Below are 24,506 nucleotides of genomic sequence, written 5' to 3' on the forward strand. Positions count from 1 at the left end.
CTCTGTCCAGACAAATCTATCCATATAGGCCCATTTTCCTGAAAGATTTTTGCCGTATTGGTTGTGTCCAAGTCCATTTTTTTTGCTATTCCTCCTACAATAATGATTTTTTTAATGTTAAATGTCGTCCTTAAAAGTAACTAAGGCCTGTCAGCTAAATGTAGTGTAGTAAAAAGTACTATATATATATATATACATATATATATATATATATATATATATATATATATATATCACAAAATAGAAATACTCAAGTAAAGGGCACATAACTAAAAATTGCACCTATGTACAGGGTCCAGATAAACTTGAGTTGGTTTCAAAAGGATGCACACTCGAAACAACCACACCCTAAACTGAGAAAAGAGAAAAAGTGCAACATCATTTGCACATATTACTATTATATATTATAGTTTTTAATGTTGCATTTACTCATATAATCTATATTCACATTATTTTTAAAACAGCATGAATATCTTTCTGCAGCCTTACTTCATTATGACCTGTGGTGGAATGTAACTTAATACATTTATTCAAGTGTTGCACTTAACTACAATTTGGAGGTACTTTTACTTTGCTTGGGTATTTCCACATATGTAACTTTATACTTCTACTTCACCACATTTTGAGGCAAATATTGCACTTTTTACTCCACTACATTTAGCTGACAGCTTTAATTACTTTTCAGGTCAAGATTTAATATAAAAACATGATAAATTTGAAGTGATTAGACTTTTTTTTATTTTTTTATTAAACCTCATAACAGTATATTAAGTAGTTCAAAAAGGGGGGCTTATCTTTACAGAATTAAAATGTTGCTTACATATATGCACCAAAAACAACTAATCTAATAATAATAACTCAGATTGTTGATTGTTTTGATACTTTTGTACTTTTACTTTTTTAAAGTTTTGAATGCAGGGTTTTTACTTGTAGTGGAGCAATACTTCTTCCACCACTGATTATAACACACAACTTCCCTTTAGGTGCAAGAGGTTGCTGCGACCATGCACGCACACACACACACACACACACACACACACACACACACACACACACACACACACACATACTGTATAGCCACATAAACACACATACACAATCTGTATGCAGCTATAATGAAGCCTTTTCTTAAAGTATTATCTAGAAGGAGACAGCCCCTCTCTCTCATCAGCCATTAACAAATCAAATCCAATCAAAATCACAATAATTAGTATATGCAGATGCAGTTTCTCTCTGTGTGTGAAAAACAGAGTCCCAATGCTAATAACATCCTAAAGCTGTCAATGACTAACCACCACCCACCATCCAGCACACACACTCATACATAACACACCATTCTCATCTCAACCCCCCAACCCTCCCGACGTGAAATCCAGTATCAATTAGCACCTTGCTGGCAGTAACAGCGAGGCCCTGGCTGTTTCTTAATTGAAGGCTGTTGCTATAGAAACAGCAGATGCTAATCCTCAAGACGGGCAGAGAGGAGAAGGTCTTTAAACTCCCCGAGAGAAGTGAAAGAACAGAAAGAGAAGAAGCCATTTCTTTTCCACAGGCAGTCGTGTTTTCTTAATGATTGTCAGCAGTACATGAAATTATTGTAATTAAAGCAGCAGCAAGGTTGAATTCTGCATTTTCATTTCCTGTAACAAATATTTTTATTAAGCTTGGATAGGAAATTAAATATAATGGGAAAGAGGAAGTTTGATTACTTCACTGTCTATTTTGTTCTCCCAAAATAAATAAAAAAATTAATAACAAATAATGATAATTTTCTGGATTTTATGGGTGGTAGACATTTTCACATTTGTGCATGTATGTGTACAAAATATTGAGCTATGTATATATATATATATATATATATATATATATATATATATATATATATATATATATATATATATATATATATATATATATACACTTAATTATATATTTTTAGAATTGCAAAATATTTTCAGGGTTATTAAAAGATAAAAGATACGATAGACTTTTATATAAATATGTAAAAATAAAAAAATAATAAGATATTATATGCATGCATAAATATATCTACATTATATGCATAAAACACTTGGCTGCTATTGAGTGTTATTGTTAATATTGCACAAGGCTTTTCCTAAGAGTATTTTTTATTGTACAGATATTGCTTATTGGTTAAAATAGATTGTTGCATGGACAGGACAATACGTTAAAAAATAGATATAGTGTAGTATTAAACATGAATCAAATATAGATATATATGTGATACAGCCCAAGCTTCAGTGAATATAAGAAACCTTGCATCTCAGTGATTTTCTCTGCAGAGCACTAAATATTACACAACAAGGAGAAAAGAAAAGACTGAGGGGAGCTGTGAAAGAAAAAGTATCTTTGGCTGTCTCTTCATAAATCCATTAATGCTGCTGCTTTCTGCATGGTGTCACTTAAAAAGTGTATGACACTGTAAGGTGACAGTTTATCTGAGATACTGGACAGAAGCAGTGATTAGAGAGACAGTTACACAATTAAAGGATTGATTAAATCTCTGGCACCAGTCAATGTCTTTTAACCAGCGACGCTGCAACCTGTCAACAAGCGAGACACTGAAGTACCGCCTGCTCTCTCACTCCAACATCAGCTTCTTGCCTGAACACTGTTATGTAATGTAACCTAATTTATATGCAGGTGTGGACACAGTAAAAGTATCACAAACCAATACACAACTCCAGCAGCAACACTGGGAAACAGCTGCAGGTTTTTATCCCAAGGTCTTTTTAGGAGCTGTTGGGGGGTTTGAATCACATCACACTGTCCTCATCAGCAGAAGGAGTTTGGCAGCGTTGTCAAGGTGGATTTGTAGATATTCAAAGTTTTTGTCCACCTGGTTACATAAAAGTTAAACAACGGAAGCCTGAAGAAGTTCATGTGATGTGATAGATCGCTCGAGAACAGCTACTAAACGGATCTTGTGGGGAAATCTTCCTCTTAAAGGTATTATGTGAAGCCATTATAATTGTGATTGTGATATAACTTAAAAACTTCCTTCACTCTCTCAGTTACCTACAACCACTTACAAGAGCCAGAAAAAAACAAAGGATGTGGCATTTAGGTAGGCTTCTAAGTGCGTTGCCTTTCTTCAGCTCCCCTACAGCATGACAACAGTTAACAACGTTAGCTTGCTTTCTAATGCCAATTAATTAAAAGCTACCTAGCACAGCAAAATACTGTCTTGAGTGCATAACAACAGCTGTTACGTTGTTTACGTAAGTTGCGTGAATCACGTTTTTTTTTTTAACTTGCGGCAGTCACTTCCGGCATTTATGTACATTTATTTACGTTTTTATCACTTTTTTACAACCGCAAACTGTTTGTGTGTGCTGTTTTTAGAACTGACACATGACCTCTTCTGCTGTTTTAACTTGTTGCTTGCTTGCCGTTTGCAAATTACAACACTAGATCCTTTCACCGTTGCTAAGTTACAGCTAGCCGGCAAAGCTTGCTTGCTCACAAACAATATTGCTACAAAAATACCAAATGGATTGTAAGCTGGCTAGTTTGCCAAACTGCCTCCCTGGCTAATGTGACCCATGATACTAACTAATGTATTATGACAACTGGTTTGATTTTTAGCCAACAAAAAATAATATAATGGGGCAAATACAGTTCAGCCTTTTTGTTTCAAAACTGTTTTGGCCGTGGTGTCCCATTGGTAGAGCGCTTACCACTAAAGTTTAGTTCTTGCAAAGCAGTGGGCTCGGGTTCGAATCCGGCACTGAGTCTTTTCCTGCATGTCCTCTCCTCTGTCTTCCCCTTTCACTCTGTATCTCAATCATTAACGGCTGAAAAGTGGAAAAGAAAAACTGTTTTAGCATTTTAGCATGTGTCAGTAATAACATATAGTACCTTTAGTTTGACTCTCTGGATGTGAACTGTGGAATTTTCCTCCCCGGTTTACATCTGCTCTCCATTTTGCCGGGGCCCTATTGCTGCATTGTGGGCTTTGCGCCCCCCAAGACAATTGTGATTAGTTTAAAGAAATACCAAACAAGCTGAAGTGTTTGTTTTTTTCCCTATAGGATGATAATGTGTGCTGCCAGACCTTCTCCAGCGCTGACACAGCACTGTGGAGACAGGTCTGCCTGTAACTCTTTAATGATTTTTTTTAAAGCATGTATTGCTCAGTTTTTGTTGTAACAGGTCAGAGACTGTGTCTGCTTTAAACCAGTAGCAACCTTTCTGATGTTAGTGAGTTAAATTCCCTTATATAATTAGGTGTATCTTATAATCCTATAAGGATTTTATATGCAGGTACACATTTAAAATGTATGATATTAACATTTACACCCACAAAAAGGGACTCAGAGTTCAACAGTTTAAGAACTGATTATGCTGTTAAGTTGATGGTACTGTTGTGCTGTGTTTGTTGCGGGTTTCCAGTCATTGCTGGAGAACAAAATTTCAGCTCTGAAGATTAGCTGCATCCATTGTTTTCAGCTGTGGCACAGCATGTCCTCCAACTAAAATGGTACTCTTGTTTTCCAGAGCGTAACAGATCCCAAAGCAAGACCCTGAGATGCTTAAACTGCCGGCTTGTCTGATTCGTATGGCAGAATTTCTGTTGAATGTCAATACATATTTAAAGCAATCACGGACCACTCAGGAAATCAGCACAGGGAGCGGGAAAGATAAGGAGAACTGTCGAGGTTGATACGGTCTCTCACTAATCTGAAATAACCACTTACTCATATCTGCACATACACTTTCAATGTCTTTCTCTCTTTCACCCACACACATTCCCTTGTTCTTGTACTTTACCTCCTGGTGTGCTGTCTTTACCTCTAAATGACAAGATGTCAAATGAAGTGGATTACAGCTGTGTCTGTGCGTCATAGCCAAAGGCCAGCGGTCTTCTGAGGGTGGTTTTTTTAGAGGGTATTGCCACTTGTCTTCCTTTCAGACCGTATGCTAACCCCAGGGGTCGACTGGGTCGGGGGGGACTAATGACCAGGTTTGGTACTGAGGGAATGCAGATGGCGTTAATATTGAATTGTAGAGGACATTATGAACGATAAAATCAGCTGGAACCTGGAGAGATTCAATGCAGTCACCAGTGACTCAGTCAATAGTGAGGCTTCAAGCACGGTTGGCAGTTAATTGAGATAATTGCAGACATGGGAAACGGGCATTGCTTTGTGAAGAAATTATATATTTTTGGACATGCTAGCTATGTGGTTCCATTACCTATGAGGTAATTAAGATTTTTACAGAGTAGTTTGTTGTAGTATTGTGTATCATTGTGCTGTGTATACATTATTGTACACACAGGAAGCATTCTCATGTGTCATCTCATCTCATCGTCTTTTGGACTTTTCTGTCTTTTATCTGCAACTGCAGGTTTCCTATCCAGGATAAGTGATAAAGAAAGTAAGTCATATTTGTGTGTCTTCACTTTTTGTGTGTGAAATGGTTAGACAATCACTGGATGGATTGAAATGACACTTTGTACAAACTCTTGTGGTGCCTAGAGGAAGAATCCTAATGACTTTGGTGATTTTTATTACTTTTCTTTTTGCACAACCAGCAGGTCAAAGTGTCACATCTTTCTAATGTCTTAACACCTCTGGGTGGCTTGCCAAGGTATTTTGCATTGACATTCATGCTCTCCGGATGATATATCCTATTGATTTTTGTGGTAATAGTGTCATAGGCTCCAGCTTCCTTGTAGTGCATATTTAGGTATATATTTTTTGAAAATGTATTGTCCACATGATTTTCCCTACACATTTATTTAGTGGAGTCTCTAAGCTGCAAGTTGCACTTCAAGCTCAGAGGTACAGCCAAACAGAGCTGGTAGCAGGAGCAGGAGAATATAATTATATAACTACCTAAATAAAAGTACTAATACCACAATGCAGAATTACTCCACTACAAGTAAAAAAAAGTCCTGCATTCAAAACTTTCTTAAGTAAAAGGTACAAAATAATCAGGATCAAAATGTGTATTAAAAGTACTAGTTATGCAGAATGGCCCCACTCAGATTATTCCAAATATATTATTGTATTATTTGTATTGATACATTTATGTATGCATTTTTTATTTTTGTAAACTTAAATTACTTTTATGTGAATTCAATTTTAATTTATGAACATGCATAATCATATTAAATTCATCATATTTTTTTCATGTTAAATCTGGACTTGAGAAGTAACTAAAGCTGGCAGCTAAATTTAGTGGGGGAAAAATACAACATTTGCCTCTAAAATGTAGTGAAGTAGAAGTATAAAGTTACATATGTGGAAATACTAAAGTAAAGTACACATACAGTACTTGAGTAAATGTACTTAGTTACATTTCACCGCTGTTAATGTGTACCTTACCTATTTTCTACTCTGTGATTGTACAAAGTGGCCAGTTATTGCTGTAGGAGAACGAAAGCTTTTACATTATAATTCAGCTGTCTGATTCTGTGCTGCAAGGTGGGGTGAAAAGTGATGCACCTTCAGTGTTTTGCAACAGTTTCTGGACTCTTCACATTGTTATCAGTTTGTTTAATGAGTTATATTCCCCTTTAATTGTTGCCAAGCTGCCTGTGAATCTGGTAAATAGTGTGTACTGTTCCTTGGCCAAAAGACCTTGTATGTACAGAACACAAATAATCTGGACCCCGTTATCAATCCTGATGGTCTCCATGGCAACAGTGGCATCATCCAGGCTGTTAAGAACAAGGAGTTTTAGCAACAGCAGATTCAGACTGAGCTGGCTGCACGTAGGGGACATAACTCTACATTTAAAACGCATACTACAGTTTCCTGCACTGCAGCTCAAATGCAATTGAATTTCTGTTTTTTGTTTTTTTTGCATGTTGGAAAAATGTGCTCCACAAAGAGGCTTCTAGGAAATGGATGTGTTTGTCATTTCATTGCCTTACTAAAGTGACACCATGCCAACACGGTGCTATTAGCTGAGCAATATGCGTTGAAATGCTGAACAAAAGGTTCACTTACATCCCTGAGGCGGCATCAACATATCAACATTTTCCCCAGAGGAATGAATGAATTTCAGATGAGAACACTATTGAAGGAGGCTGATTATAAGCATTACATCCATACATGTGGATTCATAATAGACTGCACCAAAAAGTGTGAGCCATGCACAAGTAATGTGAGTTCACACACAAAATCTCATATAATAGTGCAAAAATGCTGAAAGGATAATATGACACAATTATAATGAATATCCTCGCAAGCCGAGGTTATGAAAATGAGTTGTTCATACAGGCACATTGTACCACATCTTGTTGTCTGCATGACCTTACTTTGTCTTTGCTCAGGTTAGTGCTGTTGCCAGGATACTATTTCCTATGGCAACACTTGAGCCGGCGAGGTGAGCAGCTCTGAAAGGATCCAGATAACTGGCTGCTCTGTATCCAGTGGACCGGAAGTCCATACATGACCATAAAAAAACATGCACAAATGTGCACGGCCGCACACAAAAACAGACTCTTAAAGTTCAGTTTGCCTCTGTGTGTTAGCTGATATTTTCTCCTAAACAATACATTACTTCCAGTTCTAATCAGCTATGATTAATTCTCTCCTCAAAGGTAGTTTTGCATTGGAAGGTATTCACATAAATAATTGCTGTATGTTGATGCTCCCCTTATTGCTCTTATTATTTTAAAGATGCATCAATAATTTTGTTGCAGCAAAATCAGCAACATATAATTATAACATATAATATATCAGTGTGTATATTCATTTTTCTTGGTGCAACTAAATTTTCTCACTCATTCGAAGCAAAATGAGTGCGCCACCCACTTGCTGTCATCCATTACAAGAGAAGAAGAAATTGTTATATATCATTGCTATATGAAGCTTATTCCATATTCACTGTAAGCAGCTGCCCTCCATCTGTATGAGATTATACTGCCACCATTTGTTGCAAGTGTGTTACTACCTTTGGTGTGCAGTTTACACAAACTGATGTGGATAATAAAGTATAAAGTAATGAGTTCCAGTCAAACCACATATAAATGTTTTTTTTTTTACTGACGTTATTCTGTTGTTAATATCTTGTTCCCATCTTTATAAACCAAGGATGTTGAATTTCAGAACACGGTGGAACAATTACTATACATACGTCGTTTTTTCATTGGAGCTTCCGCATCACCATGGTCATTGCTGAACTTAAACCACTTGATAGGATAAAGCACGTCATCACAACAGCGCCACTCCTACACTTGTTCATTGACCGTCAACTCTGCTGGATTCAGACGATGAAGAGAGGGGAGGGTCAGGGGCGGTGAGCTCATACGGGCTGAGCATTGTCTGGCAGGGAGGACTCTTCATCAGTGGGACTCCATTATGACTCATCTGTACAAAACACCCACAACCTCGCTTTACTGTGCAATGCTTCCCTTTGTGCTGCTGAGTGTGTCTCATCCAGCACTTGAGAGATGAGCACTGTGCCTCATCCTTTTGAGTAATAGGCCCACAACACAAGGATACCGGATTGCTGCACAGGCCTGTAGACAACGGTTATAAAATCAAATTAACTGGATGGGCCTGAGCAGCTTTTTATGGGTGATCAATAGATGAAAATGACTGAACACAAAGAAGAGGAAGCCTGTGTTCTCTGTATTGTAATCTTTTGTATGACTGCATTAGAAAGGTTTAGAAATGAGTGACAGATTGTGCTTGTTTTCCCACTGACTGCACTTATCTGTCTTGGACTTGAGACCTGTTGATCTGTGTCTGCTGCTCAGCTCTGATAAGTGTTTGACAAGGTGCAGGATAAACACTTGTCTGGCTTTTCATGGTGCAAACTTCAGTTCTGTACAAGTGAGGTTGCTTTACTTTATGGGTCCATGTTTTCATATTATTTTTTTAAATAATTTTCCAGAATGGTCAGTGTTATTAGTTTCTAATCAAAGGGAAAATTACAATGCATTTTACAGAATGAATTTAATCAATTTTAATAATTTATTAGGTCATAGAGAGAAGGTTTCAGTCAGTGCTAAGGAGGCCAGGAAAACTTTTTTTTAAATGTTGATTTTCTTTATGAGCAGCAATTCAAAATCTATGAGGACATAACTTTCCAATAACAAATTATATTTTACTTGGGTTAAAACATTGCTTTTTTATCGGGGAATCCCTGAACCAAATCACTTCTAGATTTAGTGACCCGCAATACACAAGTTTAACACATTATGGTTGGCAGTTTTTGACATGTCAACAAATGTACTCATTGTGCAGTAAAATGTTCCCTGTCAGTGTTATACTGTTATATATATATATCTGTTATATTTTAAATGCTGTTTTTGGATTCATTCTACTGCTGAACTATTGTGTTTGTTATATTTTATAAATGCTTAAGATTAAGCTAGTTTCACTTGTTTATATATGGTTGGGGATCTTAATCTACAGCAATGCATGAAATTATATGATATATGTTTTAGCGTCACTGTCTTGCGAGAACCACAGTTGACTAATAAGTAAATTTTTCATGGTGTCAGAAAAACAGCATTTTCCAGGTGATCTCACTGGGGTTTTATTTAGTTTAAGACAAGATAACCTTACGAAAGAAACGCATTCAAATTTAACAGATCTCTATTCTCTGGAGAGGATTTATGCTCTCAGATAAAAGTACAATATGTACCTCTGACAGACAGACAGACAGACAGACAGACGGACAGACAGAGCAGATATTAATCCCTGAGGGGAAATTGTGCAATTCTGTAGCAGTGGAGCAGAAGTATAACGTTAAATAAAATGGAAATACTTAAGTCAAGTACAAGAACCTTTACATTTTAGTACTTGAGTAAATGCACTTAGTTACTTTGCACCACTCCTGCTGCATGAACACAGCTGCAAGATAGATCACTTGTGTGAAGAGCCCACTGCATAATGCCTCCTTGCAGTACCGACGCCTGACCGCCTGGGGGCAGCAACAAGAACACATGTTTGAGAGGTGGCTGTCTGCACCCCGGGCACGCCTTTGCGAGACGTTTACGCTTAAATTTCCGCATTTCCAGCCAAGGACCAGAAGACACACTCAAGTTGTCTCTGCCTGCCCTCAACACTAACATCAAAAAGTATCATGTCAGGATTTTTAATTAGAGCAAACCTGAGGAGGTGCATCTTCTCTCAGATCAGAATGGGATCTGATCAGGTAACGTTGAGTGGTGGTGGTGGAGCGGACTGATGACTTTTTACTTGTTAGCATTAGCTTTGGTGGTAGCAGCACAGTTGTTGGTCTCGGACGACGTTAGCAAGGCGAGCTCGCTGCGAAGTTACACAACAAGAGATCAACTTGTTGTGCTGGTTCACTGATGGCACGTCGCGTTAAAGGCTGCAGCAAGTTGTTTCTGACCCCACTGTAACGATATAAATGTTTCTAGTCATGCATAAGAAACTAAAAAGCTCCTGTGTTACTTGTTACTTGCACTCCTGGTGTTGTAGCATTACTAAAGTGCAAGTTGCAACTAATTAAATTTACTTTAGTACACATCTTAGACATTTGCACCATTTTTTTTACTTTACACTTCTGTTTCACTACATTTTAGAGTGAAATATACTTTTTACTTACCATTATATTTATCTGACAGCTGTTTATAAAACAACCCGAACAGTATGTTCAGTTGTTAAAATTAGCTCTAACTTGACAACACTGAAATGTTGCTTGAACTTTACCTCATGAATCATTAATACAATTTCACAGATAATAAATTAAAGGAGCCATTTTGCTCAACACTTTTTACTTTTGATATATAAACACAATTTTCTCGTAATATTTACATATTTTCGATTTGTTTTTTCATTGCTGTATCGCAACTCTCACTTGGTAAAAAATGCGAGTACTTTAGTCTTTAACATTTGACCTAGATAATGAAATATATTTTTCTTTAAAGGAGTTATTGAACAGTGCAAAACACTGGCAATAAATAGGTTTAGTAGCAGTACTAATTTGAGATAGCATTTTATTTTTTTTATCCTACTCTACTGCTTCACTACATTTCACAGAGAAGTATTTTACTTTTTACTTCAATATATTTGTATATCCATTTATCCAACACTATTTAAATTTGTTAAAATACACTTTACTACATATACAACACTGAGATGTTGCCTGAACTGTAGTTAATTAATCGGGAATATAATTCCACTAATAGGTATCTAATAAATGAAAGAGCCATTTTTCATGATAACCTTATATTTGATACATAAACACAATGTAATGCTAATATTTATTTGTTATTTCAAGTAAAATATGTGAGTATTTGTCTTTAAAATTTGATACGGGCAGTGAACAAGATGTTTGTTTATTGAACAATGGAGATAAGGGACATGTCAGTAAACACATGTCTGCATATACAAGTAGGTTAAGTAATAGTAAAATATGTGTAACTTCTAGCAGATACAGCATAAAAAATAATAAAGTCATCTAATGTGTTTCAGCATGAGTTGTATCTTTGTTGTGACAGAGATTGTTTAAGTATTGCAAAATCTTTCCACATCAATGAGAAGAGTCTAAATTTAGCACCACTGTTTGTTTGTTTTTTAGTCAATAAAATGTCAGTCAATTGTTCTGTTTTTAGTATGAGCAGATAGAATATATGTTTATTTATGTTTTATCACCTATGCTGGTGGTCTGACTTTGACATTGTATAAATTTTTCTATTTGCACTTTATTGCTAACCTAGACTTTTAAATTTGCATTTTTTTACTGTATTGCAACTGCTGCACAACAATTTCCATCTGGATAAATAGTTTAATTCTAGCTCAACCATGCATTCAGTGTAATTTTAGTTTACTGAAGCAACTAACAAAGAAACATCTGTACAACATTTTTGAGAACCAACAGAAAATAAAGAGGTTTATTGATTGTATTTAGATTTACACAATGAGCATATAGGAGCAATACCTTATTATCTTTACTAAATTGTTATGTAGTTATGCGATTTTTTTCTTTACAAACATGAGAAGATCAATTGTTTTTGGGGTTTTTTATTACCAAGAAAGTTCTGTGACCACCAGAAAATAGTCTCAGAATAAATACTCATGTGAAATATGCTCATTCCAGCTTGGCGAAATTGGCTCAGGAGTAGGCAAAGGTGGAGGTGGTGGAGGCTCTGTGAGGGAAGCAGGTGGTGCACTCGGAAAGCGAGAAGTGGCAGAGGAGGAGCGGTACTTTAGGTGAGATTAAGCATGCTTGTATATTAGTAATCACACTGTTGCAATCTCATGCCTGTGGCCTTTGGTTTCCACAAGATTTGACCTCGGTTTCTCTCTACATTGTTTCCACCTGCAGGCAGAAGGAGAAGGAGCAGATGGCAGCGCTGAGAAAGCATCATGCAGAGGAGATTGACCACCACAAAAAGGAGATTGAGCGCCTACAAAAGGAAATCGACCGCCACAAGGGCAAAATCAGAAAGCTGAAACATGACGACTAAAGCTGGGAAGCCTCATATCATTTCTTCGTCCGACCAACCGATTGCCAAGTCAATTGTCCACTATTGACTAATTGATTTAATGCTGGTCAAGGCAGGTCCTGTATGAGAAATCAAGATTACCAAATTAAAAACAAAGAAACAATAAAGCACTTAATTTTTACACGACATGAAAGCTTTTCAACATCTGTGTGGCTTTTTGTACATCTATCTTGTTTATTGTGTAAAGGTCAGCTGTGGGTTGTTCTTTGAGTTCTTTTTGCATATGTTTTCTTTTCACTTTTAGTATACTGCAGCTACCCTTAAATAATATGTACTGTACTGTACAGATTGCAGGACTGAATAGTCTAGGGAAAAATGGATGCAGTTAGAAATTCTGGTATTTTACTTTTGCATACTGCATTTGACTTGATATTGTGGATACTGATACTGGGACTCACTAAATCTTTTTCTAGCAAACTAAATGGTATTAGAGTTGGAACTTGCAGGATGTGTGTTAGAAAAAAGGCCGATAATGTATGTAGTCCGTACAGAAAGGTAAAGTTCATTGGGTTTAAATCGCGTCAGTCAACGTTCAACATCCGTCATTGGATAGTTGATGAGGAAGCGCTTGTTTTCAATCACCGTGCTGCCCGCTCGGATTGACCGTCGTCCCTTGAACGTAACTACCTCCTATACCTTTTGTTATAGTGAGGAAATAGAGCTGCTTTGTTTACATTAAGGACATATCTCATACCTTTTTGAAATATCCTGCGATAGATGTTGCTTTAAATGTATTGTCGCTTTATTTAGGTCAGTTGTACATTATGGCTGCCTTTAATTTGCATCAAATGCATTGATGTGTTGTGTGATGGTCAATTCAACGCCAATAGTTGTGTGTTTAACATTTTAAAGCATGTCTTCACTAATCTATAAACCACGGGATCCATAATAGGTATAATTTCTCGCCGGATTGCGGGTTAAAAGAAGCCAAAACGAACACACCCTCCCAACTGCGCGTTTTTTTTGTCCAAATCTCGCGATGTTTGGTGAGCGGTGGCGTTGTTCGGGCGAGCCGACGACGAGACCGTAGCTGTCTGGAAATTTGTCTCGTGGGTTAGACTCAAACATATTCACCATATTAGACATTTTTACGACCCTGCGACGAGTTAATCGCTCTACATTTTTAAACACGCCGTTATTAGTGTCCCGAATTAGACTGGTAAGTTTTGCTAACTATCTGTTTGCACCCTGTACGGAGCGTGTGTGTGGATTCAGTCTTTCTGCACGGCGAGGCCTCCGCCGAAGCTCGCTAGCTAGCAAGCTAACAAATGTTATTATTAGCTCAAAATGCGACCGCTGGAAGTTTAATTTCTCTGTAAATTGTAAAATTCACCCGATTGTTTAAATTGCATTCGCTCAGAATTACCCTAACCATGTAAATGTGAAAATAAAACGTGATCAGCGCGATAGCTAGCAAGCTGCATGTGAAGGGGGCGGGACGGCGGCTACTGTTGAAGTGACCGTGTTGTGTTACCATGCAATACCTGCACGTTCTCGCAGCAGTTCATTATCTTAGAGTAGCTTTAACAATGCAATCCATAGTATGCTGTTGTTACGGTTATAAGAAACGCCGTCTGTTACTATTTTAAGTGAAAGTCATGGTTTAAAGTTATATAGGCCACCAAGTCAGTTTTGACCATGCATCCGTTTAAAACAATTTGCTTATTAACAGTTGTCTTAACGTTGTCTTTATTAAAACATACATTTGGTATTATAAGATTGAAATCCTAGTATTTGTTGTTATATCTTGAATAAATTCAGCCCTGTTCTACCATGTGCCATTTTGAATAACATTTGAAAACCCACCTTTTATTCCGCCCTCTTTTAGTTTGATCTCTTTTAAGTTATTATCAACTTACTCTTACTGCTTTATTCAGGGTTCACACGGATGCTTGAAATCCTTGAGAATGCTTAAATTTGAATGTTGTATTTTCAAGGTTTGAAAAGTGCTTGGATTTTGGATAAAGTGCTTGAAATTATTACTGTATTTCTCTTGCAATCGGACTATAGATAATCAAATGTTCAATGAAAAAAATAACATGCAACTTACAACCGTTGTAAGGTGCTGGAAAAGCTTGAAAAGTGCTTGAATTTGACCACTCAAAGTGTATGAACCTTGTTTATTATTTGTTGTTGATTTTATTCTATTTTTCCTAACGTAACATTTTATTACTTTGACTTTTATTTCACTACATTAGCTATTAAATTCATTTTTTCCCCCACAATTTTGGTCAATCTTGCTTTCTTTACCCTTTTCTCTGTTATTGTGTTATAATCTCTATTATTGCCTTTTATTAAGGCAGATCTGAACCCGTCTGCCTCAACTGTAAAGCACTTTGGTCAACTCCTGTTTGTAAATGTGTCATATGAATTAGCTGACTTGACTTACATTGTTTTTCTTGGTTGCTCTATAATTTACAAATTACAGGACTATGGCTGCCGCTGAGGTGAACGGTAGCTCTGCCCCGACTAAGGAGGAAGAAGAGCCCATGGAAGTGACAGCACAGCACACAGAGAATTACCAGACCCTCATTGACGCTGGCCTGCCCCAGAAAGTGGCTGAAAGTCTAGATAACATCTTCCAGACAGGTTGGTGATGGTTGTTTTGACCTGCAGAGCTTTGGTCTGTAACATTCACATGCTGTGCTGGAGTACTGTGGGTGTCTAACAGTAAACATGCTTTGTAATTGTAGGTTTGGTGGCCTATGTTGACCTAGATGAAAGGGCCATTGATGCACTGCGTGAGTTCAATGAGGAGGGAGCGCTCACAGTGCTGCAGCAATTCAAAGAGAGCGACTTGTCCCACGTACAGGTAATGTTGTTTATTTTGAGAGATTTATTGTCATTGTAGATTATTAACAATAACCTGTGTTTTGTTATTTTTTAATGTAGAATAAAAGCGCTTTCCTTTGTGGAGTCATGAAGACTTACAGACAGAGAGAAAAACAAGGAAGTAAAGTACAAGAGTCCACCAAGGGACCAGATGAGGCCAAAATAAAGGTAAACAAAGTCAAGTCGCTGAGCTTTGTTGTGTAGAAGGTCAAAATGAAAGTCATATTTGCTTTTTAACGTATTAACAGCTTAACAAATAACTTATTTCTTATGTATTTTTCAGGCTCTGTTGGAGCGGACAGGATACACCCTGGATGTCACCACAGGGCAGAGAAAATATGGAGGTCCCCCACCTGAGGATGTGTTCAAAGGAACACAACCAGGGATTGGAACTGAGGTAGAACATTTTTATTTATAGCCACCTGACAATATTTTTTAATTATTAGGTCTCTGTTCTGCTACCATTCACAATTCTGCTGAATATTGTGTAAATATATTTTGTTCTTTACACATCCTTACACCCTTTTCTTCTTTCTTTATCAGGTGTTTGTTGGAAAAATCCCAAGGGATTTGTATGAAGATGAGCTGGTGCCGCTCTTTGAGTCAGCTGGTGCCATCTGGGACCTCAGGCTAATGATGGACCCTCTCTCTGGTCAGAATAGAGGTTACGCCTTCATCACATACTGCAATAAGGATGATGCCCAAAAGGCTGTAAAGCTTGTAAGTAGAATGGCACAGCATTGGAAGAAACCATTAGGGCTGTACCAAATGGTTAGAACCTTTGAAGCTTCATTGATAAAATCATATTTGCTTTCTAAATCCAATCTAATGCTTATCTGCACAGTAGCAGATACGCATTAGGCCACACTGATATTATTAGGATTATAGAATTTGTGTAATAAGATTCCGGTGTTTGCTGCGTAGGGTTGTTTCTGACTCAAGTGATCTAAACATGAATCCAAATCGTTGTAATGTCCAAAAGTCAAACTTTATTTAAAAAAAGATAATTGTTATAATTTCCAAAATTCACAACATCTTTGTATGTACAATTTATAAAACCACATATTAATTAAAGAAAGGTGAATAAAATAAAACACTAATTTAATCAGAATAATTACTTTATGCAAATTTGATTTTGGATTTTGTTTTAGGTCGATCACTTAGTTAAATATGGTGCCAGATATTCAAAGCTTCGTTCAGAAACCTCAATAAAAGCTTTGACGGTAAAAAGCAGAACAAAACTGGTACAGCCCGACAAGCCCGAAACTAACTGAGTTAGTTTTAAAGGAATACAAATTTTCCCGTGGGGACAAGTGTTCATCTACTGTAAATATTTAGAAAATAGTCTGTGATCTATGGAGTATTACTTTGAAGACCTTAAATAAAATCCAAGCTTCATATTGCTTGATGCATTACATTGATGTTCATTTAAAATGAATTTCACACCATTCGGTCTTTCCGTTTTATTTCAGTGTGATAACCATGAAATCCGCCCTGGCAAGTACTTGGGAGTGTGTATATCTGTTGCAAACAATCGCCTGTTTGTCGGATCAATTCCAAAGAACAAAACAAGGGAAAGTATATTGGAAGACTTTGGCAAAGTCACAGGTCAGTTTCAAATCACAGGTGGATTTGTGTCAGAAACTCATTAAAATGAATATGCAGTCATAAAGGATGATAGATGGAGAACTGTTTTGGAGGTCAGCTTTTATATTTTTGTCTCACAGAGGGTCTCCAGGAGGTGATATTGTACCACCAGCCGGATGACAAGAAGAAGAACCGTGGCTTCTGCTTCCTGGAGTACGAGGATCACAAGTCTGCAGCACAGGCTCGCCGCCGCCTGATGAGTGGCAAGGTTAAGGTGTGGGGGAACCCTGTCACTGTGGAGTGGGCTGACCCTGTGGCTGAGCCAGACCCGGAGGTCATGGCCAAGGTTGGTGTCTCTCTAAAGTACAAAAATCAGAGTTCATACAAAGTCTTTAGTTTAGAAAATGTTTGATTCTAAAGTTACTTTTTCAAGCTTAGGAATTAACTGTATTTTAATTTACTGCATTGCTTGATTTATAACATTATCTGGTATCTCATCTACATAGTCATTCTTGCAACCCAAAAATCTTGTATTATTTCATTTTGTTGTCTTTTGGCATTTTTCCGTTACACTCCACACCATCATGAGGGCAACCAACTGCTTATTTTTATAGTACAACTTAGATAATAGCTTTGAGAGTCTGGACATTTTTTATTTGAGCACCTTTTAAAAATGCTTGTAATTTACCTATAAATGCTGGATAATTTCTGAAATATGCCCTGTTTTATAGAGTAACAAACATCCTCCTTTGTGTCTTCCTAGGTCAAGGTGCTCTTTGTAAGAAAGCTGGCCACAGCAGTGACTGAAGAGCTTCTGGAAAAGACCTTCTCTCAGTTTGGAAAGCTGGAGCGAGTGAAGAAGTTGAAAGACTATGCTTTTGTTCATTTTGAAGAAAGGGATGCTGCCGTAAAGGTGGGGGTTTTATGCTTTTGGATAAGCTACGTTGTATCTCTGATTATTTTCTGTACATTATAGTGATGTATTGTTTTTATTTGGTTAGGCGATGGATGAGATGAACGGGAAGGAATTAGGAGGAGAGGAAATTGAGATCGTCCTGGCAAAGCCCCCAGACAAGAAGAGGAAAGAGCGCCAAGCAGCTCGGCAGACCACAAGGAATTCAGGGTGAGGGACAGAGACATATGACTTGTCAACTAGCCAACTAATTAGCTCATAGGGAATTCTTTAAATGTAACACTATCCTCTCTCTGCAGGTATGATGACTACTACTACTACCCACCTCCACGCATGCCACCACCAGGCCGAGGCAGGGGTCGTGGTGGCCGTGGGGGCTATGCATATCCACCAGATTACTATGGATATGATGACTACTATGATGACTACTATGGCTACGACTATCATGACTACCGTGGTGGCTATGAAGACCCGTACTACGGCTACGAAGACGTGTACAGCATGAGGGGCCGTGGCACTCGTCCCAGCAGGGGAGGGCCTCCTCCACCTAGAGCCCGTGGAGCGCCCCCGGCACGAGGCCGAGGGGGCTACGCCCAAAGAGGGCCACCCCTTGGTGGTCCAAGGGGTGGCCGAGGAGGGCGGGGAGCCCCTTTCCAGCCACAGAGGGGGCGCGGTCCACGCGGTGCCAGGGGCAATCGTGGTGGTAACGTCGGCGGAAAGAGGAAGGCAGACGTGTTTAACCAGCCTGACTCCAAGCGCCGCCAGACCAACAACCAACAGAACTGGGGGTCCCAGCCCATCGCCCAGCAGCCCCTGCAGCAAGGGGCCGACTATTCCGGTAACTATGGTTACAGTAATGACACCATGGAGTTTTCACAGGATTCTTATGGGCAGCAGTGGAAGTAGATGCACCCAAAGGTATTTGGCAAAGTGACAACAAAAAAAGAGAAAAACAACAATAAAAAGAAAAAAAAAACAGGAGATTGGCCACAATTTTTGATTGACTTTTTATTCTTCACCCCTCATGAAAAAAAAATTCTGTATATATCTCAGAAATAAATGGACAGACCCCAGAATTGGCTCGAGATGATTGGCTGGAAAGCCTTTTGGCTGAAGAAGTGAACGTAACCGTTGTGGTGAATCATTTCTTACTCCTTCGGTTACATTGGGACATGTGTCTTTAAAAAAAACACACTAAACACTTTTATTGTTACGTTCTGTTCCTGATTCTTTTAAAGCCAACAATGAACATTCACAAAAAAGGTGGACATTCATTCTCAAAAGTCTGAGAGGACATTAAATAATGATATTGCCTTGCAGGAAGTTTTTGTCCATGCCCCTTTCCTCCTTCCCCTTCTTGTACTCCCTTTATTTGTGGTTTCTCATAGTTGCTTAGGGACTTGCTTGTAAATAAATGCATATGGTTAGAGCTTCATACTTCATTTTTTGCAATGGTGGAGAAAAGAATCCACAGGAAGGAAGAAATCAAAGTTTTGTAATGTTCAAAGTGTATGCCTAGCATTTCTAGAGGTAGATAAATTGTGTTTTTTTTTAAACTGATACCATAACTTCCTATGTTTTCTTTGAACTTGCCCAATAGAATTTGGTTTGGCTTACCTTAAGAGCCATAGCAGTTTGTTCTGATGTTATTTGTATTTATAACTTTTACGTTTGTTCCGTTTCAATAAAACTCAGCTGAGCATCAGTCAATTGTCAGATACTCAAATTCAGTGTTGTCATTGACCTCAATTCTCTCATTTGGATGAAGATCTTCAAATTTTTTTTGCCTCAAAGGATAAATACAAAAGGCTGAAATTGCGCAAGAGAATCTGAAAGATGTTTGGATGATAACAGGATTTTAACCCTTTATTTTTCAGTGCATGTTGCATCAGACTACAGTCATTTCTTGCACTCAGAATTTATATCATGAATTTCAACAATACCAACTATTAAAGGACCAAACTGCACATTTGACTTCTTGCAATTACTCAAGCTTGTACTTGTCTTTTGAATTTGTGTGCACAGGTAAACAGTGCATGCTTTAGTAAACATCTCTGCCATTCATGTAGGAGAACACTGCTTCATAAAGATGATTTATATTTGTAGAACATTTTGGATGCTTAAATTACTAGAAAATAGTAAGTACTGTCCTTTACTTAACACTTCTACCTTTTACAAAGTCAGCAAAATAAACATATTTGGGATGCAGCTAAAAAAAATGCATGTCTTGTGCAGAAGCATAGAAATCTGCATATATTTGATACTTTTTTCCAAATTAGTGTGAGTTAGTATACTAGAACATCAGAGGTAATTTATTGGAATAAAACATGCATTATTATCACAGGTGTAAATCCCCTGTGCCTTGCAACTCAAGTTTTAGTTTTCTTTTACACCTTTTTAACAAATATAGTTTTCTTAAGGTAGGTTGACTGAAGCATGCACTGTGTATTCCTGTTACCACAAACCCTTTAAGGACAAGTACAATCTTGGACAATAGTGAAATGTCACTTGCACTGATGAGGTCCTGATACTGACAGAGCAACACATTTGACTTTGGATGGATTCTGTACTTGTATGCTGAGTTGTCTCCAATTCATTTTTTTCCCAAATCTGCACATCATCTCAACCATCTGTGCTCTCCTTTTTGAAGACACCAAGGATCTGACCACCCAAAGGGTTAAAATTCTTAAAACATGCCTTCTGCCATAGAAAGCAAGCCACCTGTCAGAATGTGTGTTTACCATAGAAAATTGTTTTTAGCATCTGCCTTTTGGTACCATGGTATCATTGTATTTTGTTTCATGTGTCTGTCCTCTTATTCCAACCTGCCTAGGTGGAGAAGCATTGAGAGCGGCACCACTAGAATGAGGAACTCACCTGAACGGTACTCAAGGGTGAGCTAGCCTTGCACAGAGTACTGTCTCCTCTCCTGTAGCTAATTGTAATCACTGGACAAACATTAGCCATAATTATACTTTGTTCTTTGTACTTTGTTTCCTTACTAATATACTGTACTACGAATCAAGCTTCTTCTTTTTTTATTCAGTGGGAGTATGATTTTTTTCCCCCAGGCTATGAAGAGCACAAGTCCCTAAATGATTGAAGAATCATTGGAAATATTAAAATTATTTTTTACAGCATGTTACGGGGGTTAAGAGAATACACGAGCAGTGCGTATTTCCTTTTAAGACATGGTGCATATTTTTCCCCTCAAAGGCACAGTTTTTTTTAATGTTTTTTCCTTTTACCTGTAGTGGTATTTATCGATCTAGAATGTTTTCATGTGAACTGCAGAGTGTTGAAAGATATAGGCCAAGATGATTTGGAGCGGATTGTTTTTTTCACTTTCATAGACTGGGCTTTGGTTGAACTAGGACTTATTTAATCACAGCAGAAATGGTAAGTGTGTCATAAAGGAGACACCACGCTGTGTTTAAATCTCTAGATGTGCCCTCAGGATCGGTCAAGATCTAAATTAAATGTCCTGTTTTTCTAGAAAAAAGTAACGCACACAGTTAAGGTTCATACAGTGAGCCTGTGTGTGTGTATTTTTGTGTGCATCAAAAAAGGCGCACGTCAGATAGAGCTTGATGTGATTGATGTCAGAAATTGCAGACTTTGTCAAGTCGGAGCCAGGCTCGGACTTGAAACTACGTGCCGAGGCCAGCGTAGGGCTTTAGTTTTTGGCCCATGCCGGGGTATGGCACTTCCAGAAATCATGATCGGGTAACTCAAGATAATCCACAGACCTTGTGTTAGCAGCAGTTTCATGTAGACACTATGTTTTCGAGTATAGATTCTACATTAAACTGTTAACAACAAGGTCTATTGATTATCTTGAACAATCGGGAAATAATCTTAGTTTTGAGCACCACAAGCCGAGTGCCATTTATTTTCATTACATTTAAGAGAAGGCAGACACCTCTATCCAACACTTGGCAACTCATGCCAAAACAATCTAGACTGATAAATAGCACTACAGGTAAGATGAAAAAATATCTATTTTTGATTTAGGGGGAGCAGTCCCTTTTTAGCCAAATGAGAAGTCATGCACATTTTCAAGAGCCAAATGGCTGTTCCTTTAGGCTGGATTAAACAGCCAGAAGGCACACAGCCAAGGATTTGGTAAGCGCTATAAACCCCACAACCCTGCAAACACCTGTTGCCTGTCTTGGCTCACTGCACCAAAATCACCTCCGCTGTCTGCACACATTCTGTGAATGGAGGGTGGTGATGGACATTTCCCCTCTTAAGCCGCTAGAGGTAGCAGTTCCACACCAGCACCACTAGTGAACCATTGTTCCTTTATCCGGCGCGGCATTGTTTGGCCATTTCCTGAGCTGCAAAGGTGTTAAATAATATGTAGATATTAACTTGAGGAGCTGTTTTTCAGACCTATTCAGATAACTTTGGGGATACTGGATGAATTACTGATCAAATTTGCTGATGTTAGAACAATGGCTGTGCCTCAGAAAATGTGTATACCCTTTAACGCCACCAGATGGCAGTAGATGGGCTACAGTATTAATAGTGCACAGGTAAGACTGAAATAGGGAGCACAGTAATACAGTACAAAACCAATTGTATGTATTTGACACATTTTGGTTTGTGTTGAAGTGCCATCAAATGCTGGAGTTTCCTTTTACAGTTTCTCATCAGAACTGTGTCTTTATATGTTGCCTCTTGTCACCAGGCAGTAATGGAGCTGCCCCCATCCATGTGAATGAATTCACACAAATGGAAGGGACTGATTGGTAAGATTGTTCATTATCTGTACTAATGCTGAGACTCTCAATATGTTTGTCTACTTTTATTTTTTTAGAAAAAAAAATGTCCTGCTTATCTCTGTGACCTCTTTATTCCCTAGAACCTCTACATTCTGTAAGTTGGGTTTCAGAATATCAACGTGGCATCAAGTAGCAAATCTGGCTTACACTTTTTAAAAATTTTACATAAAATCCATTGTAACAAAAATAAATTACAACATTCATACACCAATCTTTAGATTAATTTTTCAGCTTCTATGCAACACACGCCCACAACCCCATTTCTGTGCATAATATAGTGTGTATACACATGTTTATATGTAAAATTAGACGGCAATAGATCTTGGGAAAAGGATGTTCCCTGCTTATTGGATCACTGAGATTTACTCCGTTGATGAGAAATTTAAATTTGGCACCAAATGACATGGCATTTCTTTATACAGATACTGTGGAGGCAATTTGCTTGGTTCCTTAAAGTATCAAAGTTTGGTACCCAACCCTAGCTCTTATAAAACAATTGCATTATATTAAAAATAAAAACAGTCCTTTGTCTCTTGTCCTGTTGTTTGTGTCGATGCTCATGTTGATGCGTGCAAACTGATTGATCAAATGTATTAACATGTCCTCGTGGTTGTGGCCCTTTTCTAGCTGTCAGTCAGGAGGCTGTTCTCCACAAGCTGCTAGCCGGACTCCTCACAGGGTTTCAGATCCCTCAGAATGAACTACTGACTGGTCCAGTACTCCAACACCAGCTCAGCAGAAGGCACAGGTGAGAAATAACTGTCAATTAGTGCAGCAGTTCTTGGACCAACTTGATGTGTCACGTTTTTATTGATTTTATTATTCAACTAAAGTTGTAACACCTGTAACTGTGATTTATGAGCGGTATGAAGACCAGTAGTGCATTTGCAACAATAACTACATGAGTCTTGAGAAATATCTACATTCTAATTTAATGAATGTCTTTTCACTTACTGCAGAAGCGTAGGAGGATACTGTTGGACATGTCATGATCCAGAGCCCCATCCAGCAGACTGCTGCTTCTTTATCCAGCTTAAATAATTATATTAATGTAAAAGTAAATTATCTGTTGCTCATGATTGTTAAATACATTTTATTGCCCAAGTAAATGTGTTTGTGAATTTTTAGTTTATTTTATTTTTAATGTTCTAACATGGATCATGTGCACAACTTTTACTTGAGTTTACAATCCACAGTTCACTGAAGTAAAATAGGGGTTCCTACTGTCATGGATGGTTTACTAGCCTTCACCTGCAAAAAATGTCACTCAAAGAGCACAAAGGAATGAAAATGACCACAGAGACGTTAAAGACATAAAATCAATGTAATAAAAAAGATGGTGCGTTACATCTACAGAGACACACAAAAAAGAGGCAAAGGCATCACAAAGTTACTTGCTCCTAAGTATGAACAATGGTGGGGCCTTTTGCATATCTGTGCCCAGGTGGCTATTGTCTCATAATTCGTCCATGACTGCGGTATGCAGGCCTCACCCTTATTTATACAGTCTATGGCCTCACCACACAAACGGATAGGAATGGGGTACGGGTGTATTAACATTAAGGGTTGTCTACCTGTGCAAATCCTGTTTAATGCGTTTCCCATTTCCTGCTTTATTGTTGGTAAATGAAAGGTTAATTCATGAGGTTTGAGCTGTCAGAATCGGAGGAGCATGGATTGTAGGTTAAATTTAACCAATGTACTAATTCTAAGGGTACCGGTCTTAAAATAATTTTTGCTTGATTACAATGCTAGAGCTAACCGCGATCGAATCGGCTTTGCTTAATTTTGTGGAGAAGTTGCGGAAATACTGATAAAGTAAGTTCACAACCTGCATCTCATTGGCTGTGTCCCAAAGTCAAGGAAGGATGCTCAAATGGCTGGATTTGAAGGACACTACGTCATCGACATCCGCCGAAGG

General features: G+C 38.0%; 2 protein-coding genes across 4 annotated transcripts; both read left to right on the forward strand.

Moving 5' to 3' along the window:
- The first annotated feature begins 9,986 nt into the window (after positions 1-9,986).
- LOC131984478 (ATPase inhibitor A, mitochondrial-like) lies at positions 9,987-12,592 on the forward strand. The gene is made up of 3 exons (XM_059349302.1): positions 9,987-10,146; positions 12,058-12,170; positions 12,286-12,592. The coding sequence occupies exons 1-3, from the start codon at positions 10,075-10,077 to the stop codon at positions 12,425-12,427; spliced, it is 327 nt and encodes a 108-aa protein (XP_059205285.1). The 5' UTR covers positions 9,987-10,074; the 3' UTR covers positions 12,428-12,592.
- A 140-nt stretch (positions 12,593-12,732) lies between these two features.
- LOC131984475 (heterogeneous nuclear ribonucleoprotein R) lies at positions 12,733-23,694 on the forward strand. Of its 3 annotated transcripts, XR_009395567.1 has the most exons (15): positions 12,733-13,625; positions 14,895-15,055; positions 15,160-15,278; positions 15,359-15,466; positions 15,582-15,695; positions 15,842-16,018; positions 16,771-16,906; positions 17,026-17,231; positions 17,649-17,798; positions 17,887-18,008; positions 18,098-18,636; positions 20,632-20,692; positions 22,492-22,552; positions 23,213-23,333; positions 23,545-23,694. XR_009395567.1 is itself a non-coding variant. In XM_059349300.1 (13 exons), the coding sequence occupies exons 2-12, from the start codon at positions 14,899-14,901 to the stop codon at positions 20,664-20,666; spliced, it is 1,863 nt and encodes a 620-aa protein (XP_059205283.1). In that variant the 5' UTR covers positions 12,733-13,625; positions 14,895-14,898; the 3' UTR covers positions 20,667-20,692; positions 22,492-22,612. The 3 variants fall into 3 exon arrangements, 2 of the variants coding, with proteins under 2 accessions (XP_059205283.1, XP_059205282.1); XM_059349300.1 differs by lacking the exons at positions 23,213-23,333; positions 23,545-23,694 and having other exon boundaries at positions 22,492-22,612; XM_059349299.1 differs by lacking the exons at positions 20,632-20,692; positions 22,492-22,552; positions 23,213-23,333; positions 23,545-23,694 and having other exon boundaries at positions 18,098-19,524.
- Positions 23,695-24,506: the final 812 nt, after the last annotated feature.

The sequence above is a fragment of the Centropristis striata genome, chromosome 14 (assembly GCF_030273125.1).
Source record: "Centropristis striata isolate RG_2023a ecotype Rhode Island chromosome 14, C.striata_1.0, whole genome shotgun sequence".
In the NCBI taxonomy this organism is placed as follows: domain Eukaryota; kingdom Metazoa; phylum Chordata; class Actinopteri; order Perciformes; family Serranidae; genus Centropristis; species Centropristis striata.